Source organism: Brassica napus, chromosome C1 (genome assembly GCF_020379485.1).
Source record: "Brassica napus cultivar Da-Ae chromosome C1, Da-Ae, whole genome shotgun sequence".
Classification (NCBI taxonomy): Eukaryota; Viridiplantae; Streptophyta; class Magnoliopsida; order Brassicales; family Brassicaceae; genus Brassica; species Brassica napus.
The window spans coordinates 19,136,722-19,160,210 of NC_063444.1; the positions used below are offsets into that span (position 1 = coordinate 19,136,722).

At 31.1% G+C, this 23,489-nt stretch overlaps 3 protein-coding genes across 3 annotated transcripts; 2 read left to right on the forward strand and 1 right to left on the reverse strand.

Annotated features, from left to right (window-relative positions):
- The first annotated feature begins 340 nt into the window (after positions 1 to 340).
- On the forward strand, positions 341 to 2,371 carry BNAC01G22560D. Its single transcript, XM_013810757.3, has 7 exons — positions 341 to 571; positions 661 to 753; positions 847 to 1,077; positions 1,202 to 1,354; positions 1,476 to 1,529; positions 1,622 to 1,765; positions 1,903 to 2,371. The coding sequence occupies exons 1-7, from the start codon at positions 398 to 400 to the stop codon at positions 2,266 to 2,268; spliced, it is 1,215 nt and encodes a 404-aa protein (XP_013666211.1). The 5' UTR covers positions 341 to 397; the 3' UTR covers positions 2,269 to 2,371.
- An 8,962-nt stretch (positions 2,372 to 11,333) lies between these two features.
- On the forward strand, positions 11,334 to 14,388 carry LOC106372710 (subtilisin-like protease SBT4.2). Its single transcript, XM_048745899.1, has 9 exons — positions 11,334 to 11,428; positions 11,510 to 11,601; positions 11,698 to 11,944; positions 12,038 to 12,521; positions 12,799 to 12,893; positions 13,002 to 13,211; positions 13,292 to 13,403; positions 13,485 to 13,689; positions 13,769 to 14,388. The coding sequence occupies exons 1-9, from the start codon at positions 11,349 to 11,351 to the stop codon at positions 14,296 to 14,298; spliced, it is 2,055 nt and encodes a 684-aa protein (XP_048601856.1). The 5' UTR covers positions 11,334 to 11,348; the 3' UTR covers positions 14,299 to 14,388.
- Positions 14,268 to 16,580, reverse strand: LOC106372711 (protein FRA10AC1). The gene is made up of 11 exons (XM_013812990.3): positions 16,428 to 16,580; positions 16,278 to 16,345; positions 15,892 to 15,973; positions 15,644 to 15,727; positions 15,486 to 15,525; positions 15,352 to 15,397; positions 15,208 to 15,266; positions 15,052 to 15,119; positions 14,768 to 14,851; positions 14,638 to 14,687; positions 14,268 to 14,504 (listed from the first exon to the last, which is right to left on the reverse strand). Exons 1-11 carry the CDS (start codon positions 16,481 to 16,483, stop codon positions 14,398 to 14,400), a joined length of 744 nt encoding a protein of 247 aa, XP_013668444.1. The 5' UTR covers positions 16,484 to 16,580; the 3' UTR covers positions 14,268 to 14,397.
- Positions 16,581 to 23,489: the final 6,909 nt, after the last annotated feature.

A 23,489-nucleotide genomic window follows, 5' to 3' on the forward strand; every position in this document is an offset into this window, starting at 1 on the left:
TTTCTTCTAGATAATCAAATTATGTCTATAAACATCGATTCTATTAGGATAACCAATACCATTGCTCAATATTTCAAATCTGAACATGTTATATTCAAAAAGATTTTTTTTTCTTTTGTTATTACTGATTATTTACAAAAAAATATGAGAAGATGATATTTAAAAATTGCGAGCTTACTAAAAAAATCATTGACCAAAAAGTAAGTCTCTGCCGAATTAACTAGAACCCGTTGGGTCAATTTTTACGTTTTAGTCAAAGGTCTTAAATTAAAAACCATAACTTTTGTTTCTTTCTCAGCCTCCTCGACCTTGTACCCGTATAAAACGTTTATCTATCCTCCTTCGCAATCAGTCAGCTCTGTATTCCTCTCTCTTATTATTTCTCTTGTTGGTAAAAATGGAAGTGAGAGGTCCAGTGATGTGCGTGTTGTTGATGTGTTACATCTTTGGTCATATAATAACAAGTCATAACAGTTGCTTTATCGAAGCCGGGAGCTCGTCTAAATACGGAGATCTTGAAATCGAGAAGAAGTTAAGGACAATTAACAAACCCGCCGTCAAGATCATCAAGGTTAATTCATAATCTTTTCGTACTTACATATACAAGCATACAGCTAAATTTTATATAATGAACTCTATATTTATGGTTGGAAACGATAGACTATTCATGGAGAAAAATACGGATGCGTGGATTTCTTCAAGCAACCAGCATTTGATCACCCTTCTATGAAAAATCACACATACCATTACAAGGTACAACTTTGGATCCATCCGCTATAAATGTAAATTCTTTGAAAATTGTACATTTGAAGAAAAATACAATAATCCTTTTATGTCATGTCTTAGATGCGTCCGATATCCCATCCCGATGAAAAGAGAAAAAGAGAGACAAACAACACTGGATTTGGTTACTTATGGGAGAATGGTGTGGGTTGTCCCATTGGTACGGTCCCTATACGAAGAATCACCAAAGACGATATCTTGGGATTAAACTCGTTAGAGGATATATATACACCTCGTAGTTCTTACAACACTACTACCTACGGTACTAGTGACCCGTATTACGACCAACATCATGTAAGTTACTTCTTCTAGTTAAATAACCTAATTACCGAATGAATGTTTGATGTATATATATATATATATGTATATTTATAATAAGTAGTATGTTTGGATACTGAGTGAAAATAATTTGGATTAGTTTGCGGTGGGTCGGACACCGAACAAAGGAATGGTCTTCAATGGAGCAACAATGGAACTGTGTATAACCGCCCCTAAGGTTAAGCCTAGCCAATTCAGTAGTGCTCGGCTTCACATTCAGATGGGAGACGATTTCATACAAATGGGTATAACTGTAAGTTATTTACTTTTCCACTATATAGTACGTACACTACAAGCCCCAGTTACTAAGCTATTTGTATTTTGTACTTTGATAAATAATTTTAAAACACACTATATATGTATAATGTATTCAGGTAAATCCATTACTGTACAAGGATGACCAACCTCGGCTTTTCGTCTATACAAAAGTAAGACCGAGGCCACGTACGGCCAGCCCTTGTTATAGTAAATTCTCGTTCATATATATGTGACGTGACAAATATGTATATCGATGAGACAGGCCGGTGGACAACAATGCTACAATCACCAATGTGACGTAGGAATGATAAGTGTTCGTGAAGATTATCCAATGGGCATGTCAATGCTGCCAGCTTCTGAACGTGGTGCTAAGACAAGTTATTTCAGCTCATTCGGCTTAATCAAGGTTGGCTTCATTCTTAGATTATGCTTCTGTGTATTTATTACATTATTCATTCTCATTAACTTGTTGTTAGCTGTCAATACGATTCATAATTCAGTCTGTATAGTTACTCTGTCTACTAATCATTTTGTTGGCACCAGGACAAAGCAAATGGGAACTGGTGGTTTGAGTTTGGTACAGACGCAGAAGAAATTGGTTTCTGGCCGTCGAATTTGTTTCGCCAAAGCTCTGGAAACTACGTCGAGTGGGGAGGAGAAGTGTTCACCGCATCACTACCTGGTCCTCAAATGGGATATGGAATTTTTCCATTTGAACATATACGTTACGATGCATATGTTAAACGTGTAGCCATACTCGATGATAATTATAACTTTGATACTAAAGTGGATTATATGGAATCATTTTCGGACGATAATGCAGGATACAAAGTGATCGACTTCGTAAAGTCTGAATTCCAAGAAGCCGGTCATATAATATTTTATGGTGGTCCAGGACTCGATCATTAATTAAAAAATTTGGTCTATATTGTATCTATAATTTTAGTGTTATTGGCATATGTATTCTTGAAATTGTCGCATAAAATAAAAATTTCAGAATACTTACTATGCATCTCTTTTGAATCCTAAAAGAAAAATTGCTTGTAAACACAAAACTCTCTCCACATTTACAAACTTTCTGCAAAAAAAAAATCTCTAAAAAATTGATGAAAATCTATTAAATTTTAAAATAATGTCAAAGATTCTTCTAATTATATCCAAATTCAGTTAATGGAAATTTCCCAAATATTATCAAAAATACTATCAGTCGTCGCTACATTCGGAGATCGAAGCTCTCTCCCATGCATGAAGAACCTAAGACAGTTTACTGTCACATTTGCAACGGATTGTTCTCAGTTAGTGAATATGGTTTCTGAATCTTACGAATGGCCGACCTTTGCAAATTATTTAGAAGATAAGATCATTCTAATTTTAAAATAATATCAGTCGCGACTACATTCGGAGATCGAAGCTCTCATTTGGGAAATGGAATGCATGAGAAACCTAAGATAGTTTACTGTCACATTTGCAACGGATTGTTCTCAGTTGGTGAAGATGGTTTATGAACCTGGCGAATGGCCGGCCTTTGCAAATTATTTAGAAGATATAAAGTTCTTGAAGAGAAGTTTCAACAGCTCATAGCTCATTCATATTCCCCGGACGCAGAATCTAAAGGCGGAGCACGTAGTGCAAGAAAAAAACCGTCATTTGTTGTCCATATGGATGCGGAGCCACCGGTTTGGTTGACAGAGTCTATATGAATATATGTTACGTTGCTGACAAAAAGAAAAGTTAATGAAAATTTCCCAAATAAGTCATAATTTTCTTTGGAACAAAAATTTATATCATTAATTCAATCAAATGTAAAAGTTACCTAAAAATAGTGAAACTAAAGCAAAAAAAAACATACTTTGACGGTTAAAACATTGAGACGTCTTAATGCAATTTTGAAATCTGCTTACTAGACTTTATTTGAAGCCTACTTCATAACTTAATCTTATAATTAAATTACATCTGGACCCGTGCGTTACACGGGGTTTTGATATTTTAATTTAAAATTATTTCAAAATTTGCAGTTCATAATCTACCCTATATACTTCCACTATGTAACTTTGTTTTAGTTTAACAAAGAGCATAATAGTAGTATTAGACTTTTTGAATAGAATAAGCTTTACTTTTTAAAAATTAGTTTTCTTAATGAAAATAAATTATTAAAACAATAGAAAAAACAAAATATATATATTAAATTTAAAACAATATCAATTTAACTTGAGTATGTGGTTTTTTCTGAAAGTTGTCACTTTTATTTCTGATTTTGTTTTCGCTTACCAAATTTGAATAAATTGAAAAACCTCAAGTATTAAATTAAGTAATATAATAAATTTATCAAAAATGAAAACATAGTATGTAGTATAAATACCATTATGTGTTTATAAATTTTTGAAACTGCAAAACTTCGATACAAAGATTGAAAATCTCATTCTTTAAGGTTTATCTCAAAGAAATAAGTTTCACGTACAATTGAATGCACACATTTGAGAATATGCTTCAATCCTTGTTATCATAGTTTTTTTAATTGTCACAATAAACTATTAAATAAAATTTAAGACCATACAAATAATATTAACAAATTATTATATCTGAGTATATGAGGTTTACTTCTTCTCGGATTTTGCTTCATTTGTTTTTGAACCATCTTCATCAAATATTACAACAATTATAGAATCATTTACATCATCTACTATTACTTCAATTCTATAAATGAATAAATTTGATGTAATTTTAAACTTTAATAATCTATATAATATATATAACAAAAAAAACATAAAATTAATGAATAATACCTCAAAACTCTAACAAATTGTGCACATTATTAGACATAAAGAGCTTATAATGATTTTCTCAATTTCGTTGAAAAATTTGTTAGAGTCTCATTTTTAAATCAGCAATCGAAATAAAATCATAATTCAAAATTGAATTTAGTCTCAGAAAACGTTAACAAAGCAATTACACTTTGATAAATCTTGATCAAAACACTTGTCATGATAAAAGAAATGTTATCACTTTCATAGCCTGATATTTATTAAAATTGCTTAAAAGAAATAGATAAATTAATAGTGTAAAAATGAATAGATGAAATAGTCATGGAAAAAGCTACCTTCCTAACAATAAATAATTTGTTGTATCTTTCAGTGGACAATTTTTTTCATAATTTCAAAATAGAAAATTTTCAGAGGATATTTGAGAAAATGTTGTTCCAGACATGCAATTGTTGTTCTGTTTGTAAGTCTTATTTGAAATTTATAATCGGATACTTTGTAGTTCTTAATGCAATCTTGCACATTAGAATTGCATATTTTAAAAAAATTTCTTTCATCTCGAAACTTTTCAAAAAGAGAATGTTGTACATAACCTAATTGTATTTTTCTATATTCTAAACAAATTAATTTTAATAACTAAAATATATGATTTTGATAATAAAATAAAATATTTACCTTCTCATTTAGTAGCATAAAGTTCATTCCTATAAGTTTGTTCTTATTTTTAAAATTTTATTTATTCTTGCTTACGTAATATTTTCCTTATATCCAGTATTTTGTTTGGTAAAATACATATGTAAGAAATGAATCCCATATATATGTGAGTATTGGTAGTTCTTGTATATTTTTTGTTTAGGATTTTAGAAACGGAAAATTACTATCACATAATCTTCTACAATTTTTTTTTACTTAGGATTTTAGAAAAAAATACTATCAAATAATTATTTTTACAATTTGCTTTTGTTAATTGAATAATCTTTAATATCTTTTGTTTAGGATTTATAAAAGAGTAAAACTACTATCAAATAATCTTATACAATTTCGTTTTGTTTAAGATTTTAGAAAAAAAATTAAAATTACGATGACATAATATTTCACAATTATCTATTATTTATAATTTTATAAAATAAAATTACTATCAAATATTTATATCCAATTACTATTAAATAATATTAAATTTAGTGTTTTTAATATTTTTTTCTAATATAATTACTATTTATAATTTTTTGATTAAATAATATATTTTTTTACTATTTACAAAAAGAAAAAAGTTCTATCAAATAATCTTTTACATTTTTTTGATTAAGATTTTAGAAAATGAAAATTACAATCACATTATATTATACAATTATCTTTTGTTTAGGATAGATAAGTATAATAAAATATTTATAATTAATTTTTAACACATGTCACAATCGTTATAAAATTATTTTCATGTGTCGCAATCATCTTAATTAATAATTTTGAGGAACCATGTTTTATATAATAAGATCTTAAAGTTAGAAAAACTATTTTAATAAAAATATTTAAATCATATATATAAAGAATTCTGAAATATGTAACTGAAAATTTAATACAATTAGTTAATACTTAATAATTTGATTATTAAATTTAAAATATTTTATTTATAATTAAGTATTTTGAAGATTTCATGTGCAGTCTATTCAAGTAGATATCTTTAAAAAGTATATTTGATTAGATTGACGAATAAAATATTTTGACCTAATTGAAAATACCTATTTATATGAAAAATTTAAACATATTCTCTCCCTAAAATGGCCTAGCACAATTCTATTTTTCTATCTTAATTTAAACTCTCTAATATATCTCTAACTTCTTTACTCAAACATCCATCTTTATGGTTCATGTCTTCCTCATAATTATCTTGTTTTGCATGTATTTATTTCATGGTTTGATCTTTCCCTCCCAATAATAGGATTGAGATATATAGATTAAAGATGTAATTTTACTTGTTTTGTGTATACCAAAGTAAAATTTTATTTTCAAACACAATATAATCATTTATGATTTTGTTATTATTTTAGCTAAAAAATCTAGTTCTAAACAATATTTTAAGATTGAAGTTGCTTTTAATGTTTTAAGATACGCAAATTTATCTGATCTTTAAAGCTTTCAAAATCTGAACCAGTTACAACAGATTAGCATACTTAGTTTGTAGTCCAAAATGCATAACACCAAAACTGGTAAGTTTCGTTCTTCACTAAATATTTGTTTAAATTTGTGTTTAATAATTGATTTACAATTATCTTTATTTTTGTTACATATCTGTAATTTTTGTACATAAATTTTAATTATATCTTAAAATTTAGTTTCAGATGAAATGTTTGTTGGAAAAATTACATGTTTACCACTTTCATGCTAACACTTATCATTTTTACCACCACTAAATGGACATTTTCAAAAATATCTTCTTCATTAAGTAGCAAAAGACTTTTATGCCAATGTTCTTTATATATATAATAAATAAATATTTAAATAAACAAAATCTAAAAAAATAAAAAAAATAATTTTTTAAATTTTGTTCTGAATTATACTATTTCGAAATTCAAACCCTAAACCCTAAAACTCAACTCTAAGCCCTAAACCCTAAAACTCAACTCTAAGCCCTAAACCATCAATCCTAAACCCTATTTTTTTTAAATAAACCTTAAACCCTGAAACATCAACTCTAAACCCTAAATCCCGAAACATCAATTCTAAACCCTACACCCTAAACCTTCAACTCTAAACTCTAAAACATCAACTCTAAACACTAAACCCTAAACTTCAACACTAAACCCTAAACCCTAAAAAGTAAACTCTAAACCCTAAACCCTATAAATTAACCCTAAACCCTAAAACATCAACTGTAAACCCTAAACCCTAAACTTCAACTCTAAACCCTAAACCCTAAATTCTAAATCCTAAATCCTAAAACCCTAGAGTTGATGTTTTAGGGTTTAGATTTGAAGATTTAGGGGTTAGGGTTTACGTTTAGGGTTTAGAGTTGATGTTTTAGGGTTTAGATTTGAAGGTTTAGGGTTTTAGGGTTTAGGGTTCGAATTTCAGAAAAATATAAGGTTTAGGGTTTAGGGTTTACGTTTAGGGTTTAGAGTTGATGTTTTAGGGTTTTAATTTGAAGGTTTAGGGTTTAGGGTTTAGAGTTGATGTTTCGGGGTTTAGGGTTTAGAGTTGATGTTTCATGGTTTATGGTTTAGAGTTGATGATTTAGGGTTTAAAGTTGATGTTTTAAGTTTAGATTTAGGGTTTAGGGTTTACGTTTAGGGTTTGGGTTTAGATTTGAAGTTTTAGGGTTTAAGGTTTAGAGTTAATGTTTCAGGGTTTGAGGTTTAGAGTTGGTGTTTCATGGTTTAGGGTTTAGAGTTCATGGTTTAGGGTTTAGAGTTGATGTTTTAAGTTTAGATTAGTTAACCGTATGTTTTTTTCTTTCAAAAGTGGTCAAAACGTTATAAATGTCTTTTACCCCTCATTAAAGATGAAGGTAAAAGTGGTTAGTGTAAACATGAAAAGTGGTACTTTGAAAATGGTATTTTTAGCAATTTTCCGTGTTTGTTATTGTGTTTTTGTTTTATATATATATATCAGGTCATCAAAAAATTTAGACTTGAACCCGAAATATACTTCATTAGCATTATTTATTTGCAGAATTCACCAGGATAATTTATCTAAGTCATCAAGATTATGGACAATATAGCAAACTCCACCAAAATATTTTAACATCAATTTTTTTTAACAAATTCTCATTATAAATATTTGATTATAAATTATTTTGAATTTAATTTGTATATGTGTTTTTATAATATTGACTTGTAACTTTTTAGGCTACTACTAAACATTAACTTTATATGTTTCATCCAAATGTTTAAAAATCCTAATCAAGATCATAAAGTAAGAAGGATAATAATCAATTGAGTAGATAAACAAGAGATAATAATTTGTCAAGGAACACAAATTTAAATTTCTCATAGTTAAAGTAAGAAGGATAATAATCAATTGAATAGATAAACAAAAGATGATTATTTATCAAGGAACACAAATTTAATTTTCTCATATTTAATCGCGACATTGGCAGTTACTTTCAAATTTTATCATTTGAAATGTATTATTTAATCAAGATGATTCGTAATTGGGACTCAGACTTTATTTTGGAAATCACCTTATACATAGAAAAAATCTTATCTTTCATCCTTGTAATGTATAACTAAGATTATCAAACAGTCGTCACACGAAGTCTGCTCCGTAAATATTTAGTGGACTTCAGACGAAATATCCGTTCATTAGCTAAAAGTCTAACGAAATAAGAAATATGACTATTCCATAAAATTAACTTATTAACTTGTAAAATTTATTAATAAGAAAGACAATTCACAAACACACATACATGAAGGAACAAACCAATTCTAAAAATTCGTTATGAATATGAAGAAAATGAAAATTTACAAAATAAAAAAAGGAAGAATTATTTCAAAGGCTGCTCGAGGAGACTTAAGAAAATGAAAATTTACCAAAATATACAATGAATACTTACTCGAGGAAACTTATTAAATATATCTACTTGAACAGTCTTTGTATGAATTATGCTATGATAATCATGTTACGTTTGTAATTGACCAAACCAGAATTAGACTTTCCGGAGTAGAATTCAAATGAAGTATATGCGAAAATGACAGGTTATTTTTGCAACCGACAATAATTGACTTTATCATATCAGATTTTACATAAAATCTGAAAATGTAATATTTCATGTGAAGACTGCTCTCAAGACTAGGGATTAGTTTTGTGTTAGACTAAAATTTCGAAATAAACTAACAGAAGGTTTTGGCTGAAGTATGCTCTATTTTTAAATAGAAGATTTCACACGAAGTCTTCTATTTGATTTTTATTTTTTGGGTTAAATATTTTGACATTTTTGTTAAACAAAAAAAATAACATGAGCTGACTTATTTTGACAAAGTGGAGATTTCATGTGGCATCTAAAGAAAATTCATGTGTAGTCTCGATTCAGAAGACTTCTCCTGAAATCTGCTGTCAAAAACTCAAAATTTTGGTCATATGCAAAATTAATCCGTTGTAACAGAGACTTTGCAAGAAGTCTACTCGATTTTTTTATGTTTACAAAGGATAAATAGCAATTTCATGTGAAATCTTCATTGAACACAAAATGGTCAATTACAAAACAAACGTACATGTTTATCTTGATACTTGACATGAAATATTTCCGGAGGAAAAAAAATTATTCGAAATCTGCTTTCGCGATACATATCTGAAAAGAAGTAACATTAAGTTAATAGTTATTTAGTTCCGGTGAGAGTTCATGTTTAGCTTCTTCAAGCACTTGTCATTTTTAATTTCAGCTGAATGAAAGATACTTAGTCGCTAATAACCAAAAATCATCAAACTCAAACTTGATGAGTTTAAGGAAAATATGATTTTGAAAAACAAAAGGTTGAGAGGTTTTTGAATGAAATTAAAGAAAAATAGAAGATAATGGAGTTGTGTGTGTAAAGAATGAGAGAACAAGAGTCCACAAATAGATTATAAGAATTTAGAGCATCAATTTTGGTTGTTCATAGTAATTGGCAAAATTAATGGTGATGGTATTTACTTAAATAATTAAAGGTGTTTAAGCTATTTGAGACACTTTTGGGTTTCGTGAAAACATTACACAAAATGAGGTGGTTTTCTTAAGTAGCATGATATGTTAGAGATGATAAGGTTGAAAATGGCAAAATATAGTGAGGTGAAAAAATTATTAGTCTTATGCTTGACAAAAAATTAAGTTATTTTTGTAGGTCACCCTGAAATTAATACAATATATCCAAACGCAATTAAGAAAAGTATAGGGTCTGATTGGTAAGGGCTGTAGCTTTAAAATTTTTGCTGTAGAAAAAAATCTGTAGACTTTTTGTTGTTGCTTTAGATTTTATTGCTGTAGAATTTTATGGAAAGCACTAAAAAATTGCTGTGGATATTTGGCACTGGAGAGCACTTGTACAGCTGTAGGTTATTTCAAGAGCTGTGGTTTCAAAAAAAAATTAAAGCTTGATTGCTCTGAATTTAATTTAAAGCTTGATTGCTCTGAATTTGGTGCTTTAGAAATAAATAGAGCTTTAGACAACACCTACAGCAACTACCAATCACCCCATAGTAATGGAAGATTCATTTCTTTAACACTATAAATTATTTTCTTACAGGTATAAATTCCTTGTTTTTTTAGTAAGTTAACAAAAGATATATTGTAATGATATTATCCCGTTAATAAAAAAATTATTTGAAATATCTGTTTGTTGTCGAAAAAATAGACAAAATGATATTTTCCTAAATGACTTGATTTGTTGTTATTTTATACTATACTACACCAAAAAAATAGTTGATATGTTATAGATGATATAGGATAAAAATAGCAAAATATGGTAAGGTGAAAAAGAGCAAATATTCTATACATTTGACCAAAAATTTGGGTCATTTTTCCAAGTCACCCTGCAATTAATAACAATATATCTCAATGAAATTAATAAAAATATATCATAATCTTCTTAAACAGAAGATTCATTTTTGGACATACACAAGATTCATTTCCTTACCAATCTAAATTATAATGGTATTATCCCATTTAAAATAAAACCTGTAGGTAATTTTGTGAGAGACTAAGAATGAGATATTGTTTTATAATACTAGCCAAAATTCTGTGTAACTAGTATTGTGTTTTAAATTAAAGATCATTACAAAATAAAAAAAATGGATAACTCATTATATATAAAAATACGTATAGAAATCTAGATTTACTAAAAAAGCAGTAAAAGATTTTCTTTAAGAAAAAATGAAAACACTAATCAATCAAATTTCCCCCTCAAATAAGTGGCCATAAAATGAAATAGATATCAATTCATAATCAAATACATAAATCTGGATAACATATATGTAATACATGCATGTATATATATATATTCACATTTCACCTATTGAGAACTCATTATATTGGCAAATTATAAACGTCTCGATAATGGCTTCCCTTGGCTTGATCCTCTATCTTTCCTCGGTTCTTCTCATGAGCCTTTGTCAGTTTCCTACAGCTATTGAGGATGATAGAAAGGCAAGCCATTGCTGTTATATATATGTCTCGTTACCATATTTAACTATCTATGTTTTTTTTGTATTAGCCTATTCATCGTTATAGCATTTTGTTTGACGCAGGTATATATTGTTTACATGGGAGCTCTTCCTTCAAAAGCTTCTTACACTCCTATGTCTCACCATCATAATATCCTTCAAGAAGTTGTCAAATCAAGGTTTAAGACTCTGTCAGCCCTATCATTTATTGTAAACGTCATCGTTTATTACTTGTCTTTATTTTCTCTTTTGTTATGCAGCTCCGTAGAAGATTCTTTGGTCAGAAATTATGGAAGAAGTTTCAACGGTTTTGCAGCCAAACTCACTGAATCTGAAAGAGACAACCTTGCTGGTGAGATATATGTTTATATATTAAAGAAAAAAGATTATTTAACTCACTATTATGGCTATTTCAGTGTTGATAATGTTATGTGTGATATCTGTGAAGGCCTGGAAGGTGTGGTTTCGGTATTCCCAAGCACCTTTTATAAGCTTCTTACGACAAGGTCTTACGAGTTCATGGGACTTGGTGACAAGAGCAAGCAAGTTCCTGAGGTGGAGACCAATACAATAGTTGGTGTAATAGACGGAGGAATATGGCCTGAATCCAAGAGCTTTTCAGACGAAGGCATTGGCCCTATACCAAAAAAATGGAAAGGAACTTGCGCTGGAGGAACTAACTTCACATGCAACAAGTTAACAACATATTCTAACCTCTTCTCCAAGTTTCTTGCGTGCAAAGCAAGGATTGAATGAGAGATTAACTAACCCTAATCCAAATTCTACAGAAAGGTGATTGGAGCACGACACTATGTTCAAGACTCGGCGAGAGATGATGATGGTCACGGGTCACACACGGCTTCAACAGCAGCTGGAAACAAAGTAAAAGGAGTGAGTGTAAACGGTGTGGCCAAAGGAACGGCTAGAGGTGGTGTGCCTCTAGGTAGAGTTGCCGTTTACAAAGTTTGCGAGCCAGCAGGTTGCAACGCAGAAGGTATTTTAGCTGCGTTTGATGATGCTATAGCCGATGGAGTCGATGTTATAACCATTTCCATGGGAGGAGGTGTTACTAAAGTCGATGTTGACCCTATCGCTATTGGATCATTTCATGCCATGACCAAAGGGATTGTTACCACAGTAGCTGTCGGGAATGACGGTTCTAAACTTGGACTAGCGTCTAACCTTGCACCATGGCTCATATCCGTGGCTGCAGGTACAACTGATCGAAGATTTGTTACTGATGTGGTTAATGGAGATGGCAAGACGCTTCATGTAAGAACTGATTCTCTTTTCTTAATTTATTCAGTTGGTCTATGAATGCAGGTTGGTCTTTACATTTTAGGGAGTATAGACAATTTAGTAAAAACTTAAAATTGTAATAAATTTTTTTTGTTGAAATTTTTGGGTTTATGCTTATATATTATTAACCATAAAACTTTAGGAACCATAGATCAGTGTCTCACTTACATATGTCCAGGACCGACTGTGTATGAATGTGATTGTAGCCACTAGCCATCATTAGTCATGGCTGACTAAAGTATGAATACAGGGAAGATCGATCAATGACTTTGACTTAAAGGGAAAGAAGTACCAATTGGCGTATGGAAAAACTGCTTCAAATAACTGCACAGAGGAGCTAGCAAGGTAACTTGTAATTCAAGGATTGACCCTAACTTGCGACTCAAGAACTAGATGGAACTTTACCGTTAATGAAAATCTCTTCTTTTATTTATATGTGTATCCTATGCTTAGGGGTTGCGCCAGTGGTTGCCTGAACACAGTGCAGGGAAAGATCGTTGTGTGCGATGTTCCAGATAATGTTATGGAACCTAAATCAATGGGAGCTGTTGGAGTTATCCTTCATGTAACAGATGTTGATAGTCCCGGTCTTGGTCCAATTCCGGTCACAACCTTAGATGATACCAACTATGATGCATTCAGATCTTACGTTCTCACCTCACCGTAAGAATCTTTTCTATATAACTTTCTGTGATTAGACTCTTTTGAAGATAGTTAACACTTGCGGATATTCATTAACATAGAAACCCACAAGGAACTATACTGAAGACTGAGACGGTTAAAGACAACAATGCTCCGATTGTTGCTTCCTACTCTTCTCGTGGTCCAAACACTCTCTTTAGCGACATTTTGAAGGTACCACTCGATACAAATTTCACATAACTTTGTGTCGTAAATCTACATTTGTTGGACATTAAAAGGTGAATATGTATGCAGCCTGATATAACAGCTCCAGGAGTGAATATCTTAGCAGCATATTCACCATTGGGTCAAACTGCACTTCCTGGACAAAGCGTGGGCTACTATTTCATGTCTGGAACATCTATGGCTTGCCCTCATGTCGCTGGTGTAGCTGCATATGTCAAGACATTCCATCCTGATTGGTCTGCTTCTGCTGTCAAATCTGCTATCATGACTACTGGTAATTATCAATATATTTCCCTGAAGAAATAATGCAAGTGATGTGACACCCGAATCGGTTCTTTTTGGTTTTGTTGCAGCTTGGGCAATGAACGCTTCAAAAAATGCAGAAGGTGAGTTTGCATACGGATCAGGACATGTTAACCCTACAGTGGCAGTTGATCCAGGGCTTGTTTACGACATAGCCAAAGAGGATTACTTAAACATGCTCTGCTCTTTCGACTACTCAGCCAAAGGCATTAGTACTCTCGGCGGTGGAGACTTTACTTGTTCCGAGAAATCAAAGCTGACCATGAGAAATCTCAACTACCCTTCAATGACAACCAAAGTTTCAGCTTCTTCATCATCCTCAGATATCACATTTTCAAGAACGGTAACCAACGTTGGGAGAAATATATCCACTTACAAAGCAAAACTGACTGGGAACCCTAAACTCAGTATCACGGTTGAGCCACAGACACTCTCTTTTAAGTCATCTTGGGAGAAGAAGAGTTTCACTGTTACCGTCTCCGGCAAGAGTCTTGCACAAATTTCTGGTATTGTGTCAGCATCTCTGGTTTGGTCGGATGGAACACACAATGTGAGAAGTCCTATTGTTGTATATACTTAGGTATCAACACCAAACTAAAATAAAAATAAAAGTAATTGATGTTATGGTCCCAAACTAAGTCTTAGGTTATGATACAAACAGGGTTTAACTTCTGAAACTCTAATTATCACCCTTCCCCGGAAACATTCCTTCCATGAATTCGTCGAAGTTTTCATCATCCTTGCCTTCTCTCTCACAACCTTCCAGCTTGGACTTGTTCTTTTTTCCTGCCATTATGAAAGACAACTTTGTTCATTCCCTTCTGAGATTTTTATAATCCATAACCTATCACAAAATCTGAACCTAGCCTCCCTTCAATAGACTAGACACATTATATAGCAAGCTTGGTAAATTCCACACCTTTTCTCCTTTCCTCTTCCTCTATGTCATCTTCACTACTTGATCGATTCCTGAGATCCAAATTATATTTAGCTCAAGAGAAAACCATAACCCTTAGGTTGTAATATGATACTGATTTCATTATCAATACCGTTTACGTTTCTGCCTTTTCTTTTCTTTACTCTCTGATCTTTCAGCATCCTTTCCTCTTTTGTAGTAAAGCTTCTCAGCACATCTAGTGACATTAAAGAAATAGAAAAGAGGGTTGTCAAGCTTTACTGGAGACCAAGCAAGTGGTATAGAAAAGCATATAAACAAAATAAGTATTGATCATTGCCGTAGGTACTTAATTTCCAAAACCACCACCAAAACTTTTCTTCATAATCAATATAAAAAACAGAGATGAACAGGCTGTATAATGAGTGACTCTAGTACCTCTCACAAGTTACGAGTTTAACAAGGGCTTGTTTGTGTTCTCCAGCTTCGTGATAAGAAAAATTCACCTGCAAATTCAACAAGCTTAACGAGATAATCAGACACACACAGAGACATCGAAAAGAAGTCATTTAGAAATTTTCTAAAGATACATGCCTCATAGCTCGCTAACCCTTCTATTTCATGACATTGTTTGCTCCCACACATAAACTGCCCTGACAGAGAAGCAATGCATTTAAACTCAAAAACTCTTATCATAGATACGTCCATGAAAAAATTAGAATCTTTAGTAATATAAACCTTTGCCTGACATTACTTCCTTTTCCGTTCTCCATCTTAAACCCATCTACAAACATTCAGAATAAGCCAACTGAACAAAAAGTACTATAGGAAAACAAGATGAGATGAAGTATCCATACACCAGATTTTTATACCTGACCAGTCTTGTATCTTGACATGTCAGCTATACAGTATCTTAAATCAGTCAAGGAGATAAAAAGACATGAACTCATCAACACTCTCACAACAACAAAAAAAGTACTTGTAACTTTGAATAAGTTATATCTAAGCAGCTCAATGTGGTAAAGGATACTCCTTAAAAAGCTTATCATAGTATCGCTTCACCAGCCTTTGCTCCCAAGAAGGGTTCAAATCATCTTCTTCAGAACGTATAAACCTTTGCAAGTAAAAACCCCAAACTTCATGAGTAAACATACAAACAAGTTTCCAAAGAGATGAGAAGATACAAAAACAAAACGCAAGAAACCATTTTTTTGTAATCAAAGAAAACAGAAGCGAGAGTTTCAACAAGAAACAACATTATACAAGAGTGCACCATACCGGTATCCTTCTCTAAGTGTGTCGTGGTCGGTTTTAAGCGGGAGCTTGACTTCTGTCGGCTTGTCCTTGCCATAGAAACGAACTGCAAAGTAAATAGGCTTTAATAATATACTATGAGACTCCACAACTAGTAGCTATTCCAAGGCAACAAAAAGGAATGATCTTTTCTTAAAGGGTACTAAGAAAAAAAGAAGAAGATGTAAGGCTGACTGTAGCCTCCTTCCAAGCTCAGAGGAGAAGACTGTTCATCAACCAAGATTTGATTTTGGGACAATATGGATTCGGATAAAAAAGAAAAGCTCTCTTATTTACCCCCAATTCATTGTCCCTTTTAACCTCCTTATACGAAGAAGCTACAAGACAAGCGCATGGAGAAAGAAGGGTACCGTAGTCTTTCAAGAACTTCTTGTGGCGTTCATAAGCATTGAGGCCACGAATGTGCGCTTGGTATTGCCTGTAGAAGAGACCAATGATATTAACAAAAGACTAAGAAGACGTAATCGATTGTGAGGGAGAGATAGAGAAGGAAGATTAACTGCTTGCGTTCTTCTCGGTCGTAAATTTCAGATCTGATAGTTGCCGAAGAAGCCATTATCCTCCGATGTCGTCAACCTTTAGGTCGTTTTATAATAGGCTGGCCTATGTATGGGCCTTTGTGCTTAAATTTAATTTGGGCAACTCGATTCGGTTTGGAAACGTTATAAGGGGGTTTCTACACCAGACCAGAGTTCACTTTCCATAGTTAGTTGATCATCGTATCCCTAAACATTGGCTAAACATGATCTGTGATCTGATTTGTATATGTATCATCATCATATTCAATTTCGACAAAAAAAAAAAATGATGACATGCATTAATCTAATTATCACATATACTTTTTCTTTATAAAAATTAATATTTTTGGCAAAGTTTTTTATATGGTAATGACATTAACTCATATATGTAAACATGTTTGGTTTCTGGTTTTGTTCCAGTTCCGGGTTCTTTTTTGTTTTTTTTCATTTTACAAATTTAAGAACCATTCGGTTTATTAGAAAATTTTGGTTCTATTTTGGTTTGGTTCGGATAACGATATTAGGAATCTGCTAGTATCTACTAAAATTTTGTTTCTAATTCAGTTCCGGTTCGGTTCCATTTTCAGATAATTATGGATAATTCATGTAAAAATAGATTTTTGATTTTATCGGATTAAATATCAGGTAATTTGGATAAAATTACATATTTTGGATTAAAATTATTCATGCAATTTGGTTTTCAGGTAATTCGAATAATTTTAAATATGTTATATAAAAATATTTGGGTAATTTGTTTTTTTTATAATTTAGTTTTTAAGTAATATTTTTTAGAATATTTAGTAATTTCAAAATCAAATATAAATAATATTTTTAGTGTATTCTCGGTTCAGTATGGATTTTTTGGTTAGAGATATAGTAAAGGTTGGTTATTTGTGAACATCGGCTTGGCTTTTAGTTTGTTTTTTAGTTTGGTTTCAGTTTGGTTTTTGGTTTATATGCACATACCTGCGTAAGTAAGTGGAATTGTCTAAGTTGGACGGATACTCCTCCGGCTAGTTAAATTTTATTGTTTTTAATTAGGGGTTTTTGCCAAAACTAACCCACAACTTGATTTTAATCCCAAACCTATACCCAAACTTAAATCAAATGCAAAACTAACCTAAAAGCCTAGTGAAATTACAGCTCAACCCCTTGTGACCAAACAAAAAAATAGAAGCCATTTTTACGAATATAGCCCCAGTAAATCGTTTGAGTCGTCCGGATGTTGGAAGTCGTCTGGACGACTGAAGTTTAAGTCGTCTGGTACCAGTTTATTTTAAAAATAATTTATAAATCTTGTAAAAAAATATTTTGATGCGTGAAAAATAAAAATCAAGTAATTATAAACAGTTTTAAGTGATATAAATTAAGATATGATAAAATTGATTTGTTTTGAAGATAGATGAGTGGAAGTAGTGAATCATGAAATACTTTGGTTTAGGAGTTTGGCAAACATATGTTGTAGTATTGTATGTATTGTTAGGGCTAGATTTTGGAAAACTAAAATGTTTTTTTCAAAAATTAGTTTTTACCTATATGTGTTTATTTATGTGTACAGTAAACACTTTTCAAGTTTGATTTGATTTTATGAAGTCTTTAATTAGATAATTAAGTTTAGGGGTTATGTTTAGGGTGTGGACGACTTATATTTCAGTCGTCTGTTGAATAATTTACTCGGACGACGTATATTTTAGTCGTCTGTTGAATAATTTACTCGGACGACTTACATTTCAGTCGTCTGGTGAAGAAATTAAAACAGATGACTTACATGTAAGTCGTCCAAATATTCCCGCCTAAAATTTTTTTAAAAAATTATTTTCCCGCTTAAATAATTTAAACCAGACGACTTACTTGTAAGTCGTCTAGAAAGTCTTCTATTTTAGTTTCCCACTAAAAATATTTAACTTCCCGCTAAAAATATTAAACTCTTCTGGACGACTTACATGTAAGTCGTCTGTTTTAATTTCTTCACCAGACGACTGAAATATAAGTCGTCTGCTTTAATTTCTTCACTAGACGACTGAAATGTAAGTCGTCCAGGAAGTCGTCTGAGTAAAAAATATTTAATCTAATTGGATTTTTTGTCTCCCTATATAAAGAAAAATTTACACATTCTCTCTCCTCCTCTCAAATGGCTGCAACAAAAATGTAATGTTCATCATTCTAAAACTCTCCAACCTCTCTCTAATCTCTTTGACTTGAAAACACCAAACTTTATATGAATTTTTCAATTTTGTCTCATGTATTTCTTACTAATCTATCTCTTTTACAGGTTTTTAATCAAATGGTACTCATCTTCCATTAATTTAAAGGTAGATCTATTATTTTTAGATATGTATTTTTGTGTGTTCTATAAATGTAGATTTATCTAATCTTCCACTCATTTTCTCTATTTTTAAGTCATTTGAACGTTTTTGGATATGCAGGTTTTTCAGATCTGGATTTGAAATGCAGGTTTTTCAGATCTGGAAGACTTCTTGGACGACTTACCTGTTAGTCGTCTGGAAGTCGTCTGGACTTCTTGGAAGTCTTCTGACAAAGTCGTCGTCTGGACTTCCAGGAAGTCGTCTGGACTTCCAGGAAGTCGTCTGGACTTCCAGGAAGTCGTCTGGACTTCAGGGAAGTCGTCTGGACTTCATGGAAGTCTTCTGACGAAGTCTCCCTTTCATAATAGATCTGAGCGTTTTGGTAAGTTCTTATGTCTGATTTTTCTTCATTTGGGAACTTCTTGTTGTATAAAGTTCTTACTTTTTTCCCAAACTAAAACTCTCCAAACCCACTCTAATCTCTTTGACTTGAAAACACCAAACTTTATATGAATTTTCCAGTTTTGTCTCATGTCTTTCTTACTAATCTATCTTTTTTGCAGGTTTTTAATTAGATGGTACTCATCTTCCACTAATTTAAAGGTAGATCTATTATTTTTAGATATGTATTTTTGTGTGTTCTGTAAAGGTAGATTTATCTAATCTTTCACTCATTTTTTCTGTTTTTAAGCCATTTGAACGTTTTTAGATATGCAGGTTTTTCAGATCTGGATTTAATATGCAGGTTTTTCAGATCTGGAAGACTTCTGGGACGACTTACCTGTTAGTCGTCTGGAAGTCGTCTGGACTTCTTGGAAGTCTTCTGACAAAGTCGTCTGGACTTCCTGTAAAGTCGTCTGGACTTCCTGTAAAGTCGTCTGGACTTCCTGTAAAGTCGTCTGGACTTCCTGTAAAGTCGTCTGGAAGTCGTCTGAACTTCCTAAAAGTCTTCTGACAAAGTCGTCTGAACTTCTTGGAAGTCGTCTGGACTTCTTAGAAGTCGTCTGGACTTCTTAAAAGTCGTGTGGTCTTGTCTACTCAAGTGGAATCCAAGCTTGTCTTTGTAGAGGAATGATCTATAATAGTTTTGTTTGTGGTATGTTTTGTGAATTGCATGTCTACTCTTTTAGTTGTGAATTTTTTGTAAAACCAGTAATAATGTTTTCCAAGATGTATTAAATGTGCTAACAATGTGTTTACACATTTACAAATCAATGAAATAATAGACTTCAGTAGCCTTTTTCTTATCTTTGGATCTCTCATATGCAATAATAAACTCCAATGACCTTTTTCTCATCTTAATAAACAAGAATGTTGGTAGCTTTATATTGATACAACATTTTAAGAAGTATTTTAACCCTTCTTCCAACTCATAACAATAGTCATCATTATTGTCTATAACAATAATACTTAAGAGATGGAAACAAACAATAGTAACTAGTCAAAGCATATCATATTTTATTATAAGTTTGCGTTGAAAAACTTAGTCAAATTTAGTAAAACTAAGGGAGAGAACATATTTTGTAAATATGAGTTTTACATATCTTGAAGTTACTTATCACTCTTAAAAATACAAGTTATTCAAAAACTAAACTAGAAGACTTAAAAACTAGCGGAGAAGACGCGGACGACTTCAATCTAAGTTGTCCAGACGACTAAACTATACGTCGTCTGGTCAACACAGAGGTTATTTTTGCAATTGACTTTGAAATCTGTTATTTCGGACGACTGAAAAATAAGTCGTCTACTATTGTTTGGCTAAAAAAAACTCCAAAAAAGCTAGACGACTTACATTTCAGTCGTCATAGGTTAGTTTTGCATTTGACTGGATAATTTCAGAAGTTTGACTTTTCTGGACGACTTACATTTCAGTCGTCTAGTGAAAATTAAAATAATAATATTTTTTTAAAAGTAGACGACTTACAGTTAAGTCGTCATAGGTTAGTTTTGCAATTGAAAAAAAAAACTTCAAGATTTAATTATATACAGACGACTTATAATTCAGTCGTCCGCGAGACGACTGAAATGTAAGTCGTCCAGGATTTACGAGGTTTGACCAGAATCTCAGAAAAAAATCCTGGACGACTTACAAGTAAGTCGTCTCGTGGACGACTGAACTATAAGTCGTCTGTGTATAATTAAATTTTGAAGTTTTTTTTTTCAATTGCAAAACTAACCTATGACGACTTAACTGTAAGTCGTCTACTTTTAAAAAAATATTATTATTTTAATTTTCGCCAGACGACTAAAATGTAAGTCGTCTGGAGAACTCAAACTTCTGAAATTATCCAGTCAAATGCAAAACTAACCTATGACGACTGAAATGTAAGTCGTCTAGGTTCTTTGGAAATTTTTTTGAAACCAAACAAAAACAGACGACTTAACTTTCAGTCGTCTCAGGTTACAGATTTCAAAGTCAATTGCAAAAATAACCTCTGCGTTGACCAGACGACTTCCAGGTAAGTTGTCTACAGCCAGACGACTTCCCAAGTAAGTCGTCTGACGAACAGATCTGGAAAAAAACTCGATGTCATACCTTAAATTGGTGAGATAAGTTCCTTAGCATACATAAGGCTTCTCCAAGCACACAGAATCACAAACGAAAGTAACCCACCCAGAATCGTTAGCTTCTATGACTATATGAACCATAAAAAATTTAGAATCAAAATCTTGGGTTTTTTTAGCTCATTGTGGAGAGAAAGTGAGAGATATGTTGTGTTTAGTTCACAAGAATGGAAAAAAAAGAAGGGTAAATCGATTTTGGGAGCATTAAGAGCTTCAAATTGGTTGTTCATGGTGGTTGTGGTATTGATGACAATGACAATCTTGTAATTACTTGAAGATGATGAGGGTGAGAGAGTAAAAATGTCATTTTCGAAAAAAAAAAGAAAAAAAAAATTGATGGCATTTTCGTAAATTATATGAACTTGTGGGGTGAATAGGGCAAAACTAATTTTCAAAAAAAAAGGAGGTTAGTTTTGTGTTTGACTTTAAGTTATAGGTCAATTCTGCAAAAAAACCCTTTTAATTATTGTAGAAAAACTACCAGAATCAAAGATAGTATTAATACAAATAGTTTAAACATCTCCATTATAGATAGTTTAAGACCATGTACAACGGTTTCAACACCCATTATATTTCAACACCCTATTTTTTTTCTTTTTTATCATTCCACATCATCTTCTCTCTCTTCCACATAATTATTCAACACCACCTCATTTTTAACTTTACAATAATTTATTTAATAAAATTGAACACCCCACTCTACTATTTTTAATTCACATTTTTTTACCTTTTACAATACAATAACTACATACTAATAATATTTTTAGGTATTGAAGGGGCTATTATTGAGATCTATTTAACAAAAAAAAATTAAAACTCTAATATAGTTGATTATAATGAAAATGACATTAGATATAACTTTTATTTTTATTTTTTAAAGTTTTATTATATAATAAATGAGATCGAGCTATTGAGTGGGATAAAAATCAAAAAACAAATTTGCACAACCAATCAAGTTGTGCCACGTGGCTAAACGGGGCCACAATTTTTTTTCAACTATTGAAATTCACGTAGATATGCTTCAACTTTTCAACACTCTCATTATTGAACATTCAACAGTTGAAACTCAAATTTAACATCTCCATTGTGTGTGGTCTAAGACTATCTACAATGGTTGTATTTATACAACAACCTAATTTATACTTTTACCACTACACATCATCTTCTCTTTCTTCCGTATATACATTCAATATTTGATGACAAAAAAAAATTCATTCAACATTCATTCAAATTTTACTCTTACAATAGTTTTTGTTAAATAAAATTCAACAACATACCCCACCATTTTTATCTTATCATTTTCTCCTTTATAATGTAGAACAAAAACTTAGAAAACATTTTTCAAAAATCATAATAACTAAAACTTAAATAAATTGTAATTCATTTTTTGACACAACAAATATTTTGATCCATTTGATACAAAAGACTATTTTCCAAGAAAATAATGATAATACTATTGTTAAAATAGATATTTTTAATTTGTCCAAATGAAATGAACCAAATTTCTATTTGTAGAGAATAAAAAGTTATTAATTTTTATATAATTTGTTTTTACTAAAAGTATTATTTGATATAAGATAAATGATTTCAAATAATTAGAGTGTAATAAAACTTATAAATCTCAATAACCAATGATATTATTGCACATTTATTAATATAATTTTATTTTTTTAAAAGATTGTTCACTTTCGATTATATTTTTTCAAGTGTGTGGCTAAAATTAAAAAAATCCAACATTATGAACCTTACATTATACGCTTTCAACTTATTGAATTTATTCAACAAAAAACAATCCACATCATTTTATTTGAATTTTCAACAGGCTCATTGAATCTATTCAACTGTTGTAATAAACTTTAAACATGCTTATTGTACATAGTCTAGAAATAAAATATAGACCACCAATGCCACATATCGTTTTCTAGAGATATTTGATATTTCAATATAATTTCATTATAAAATAATAAATTATTTTTTTTTTAGTAAAACAATTTATCATTTTAAATTTTCCATTAAATTGAAACTAAGTTTATTTAATTTGGATAAGGAAATATATTATTAATTAATCAAATAAGGTGTAGGCTTTTATTAAACAAAATTATTGTAGTGTGTAATGATGAAGTAGAAGAAAGAGAAGATGATGTGGAGGGTTAAAAATGAAAGTAATGTGTTG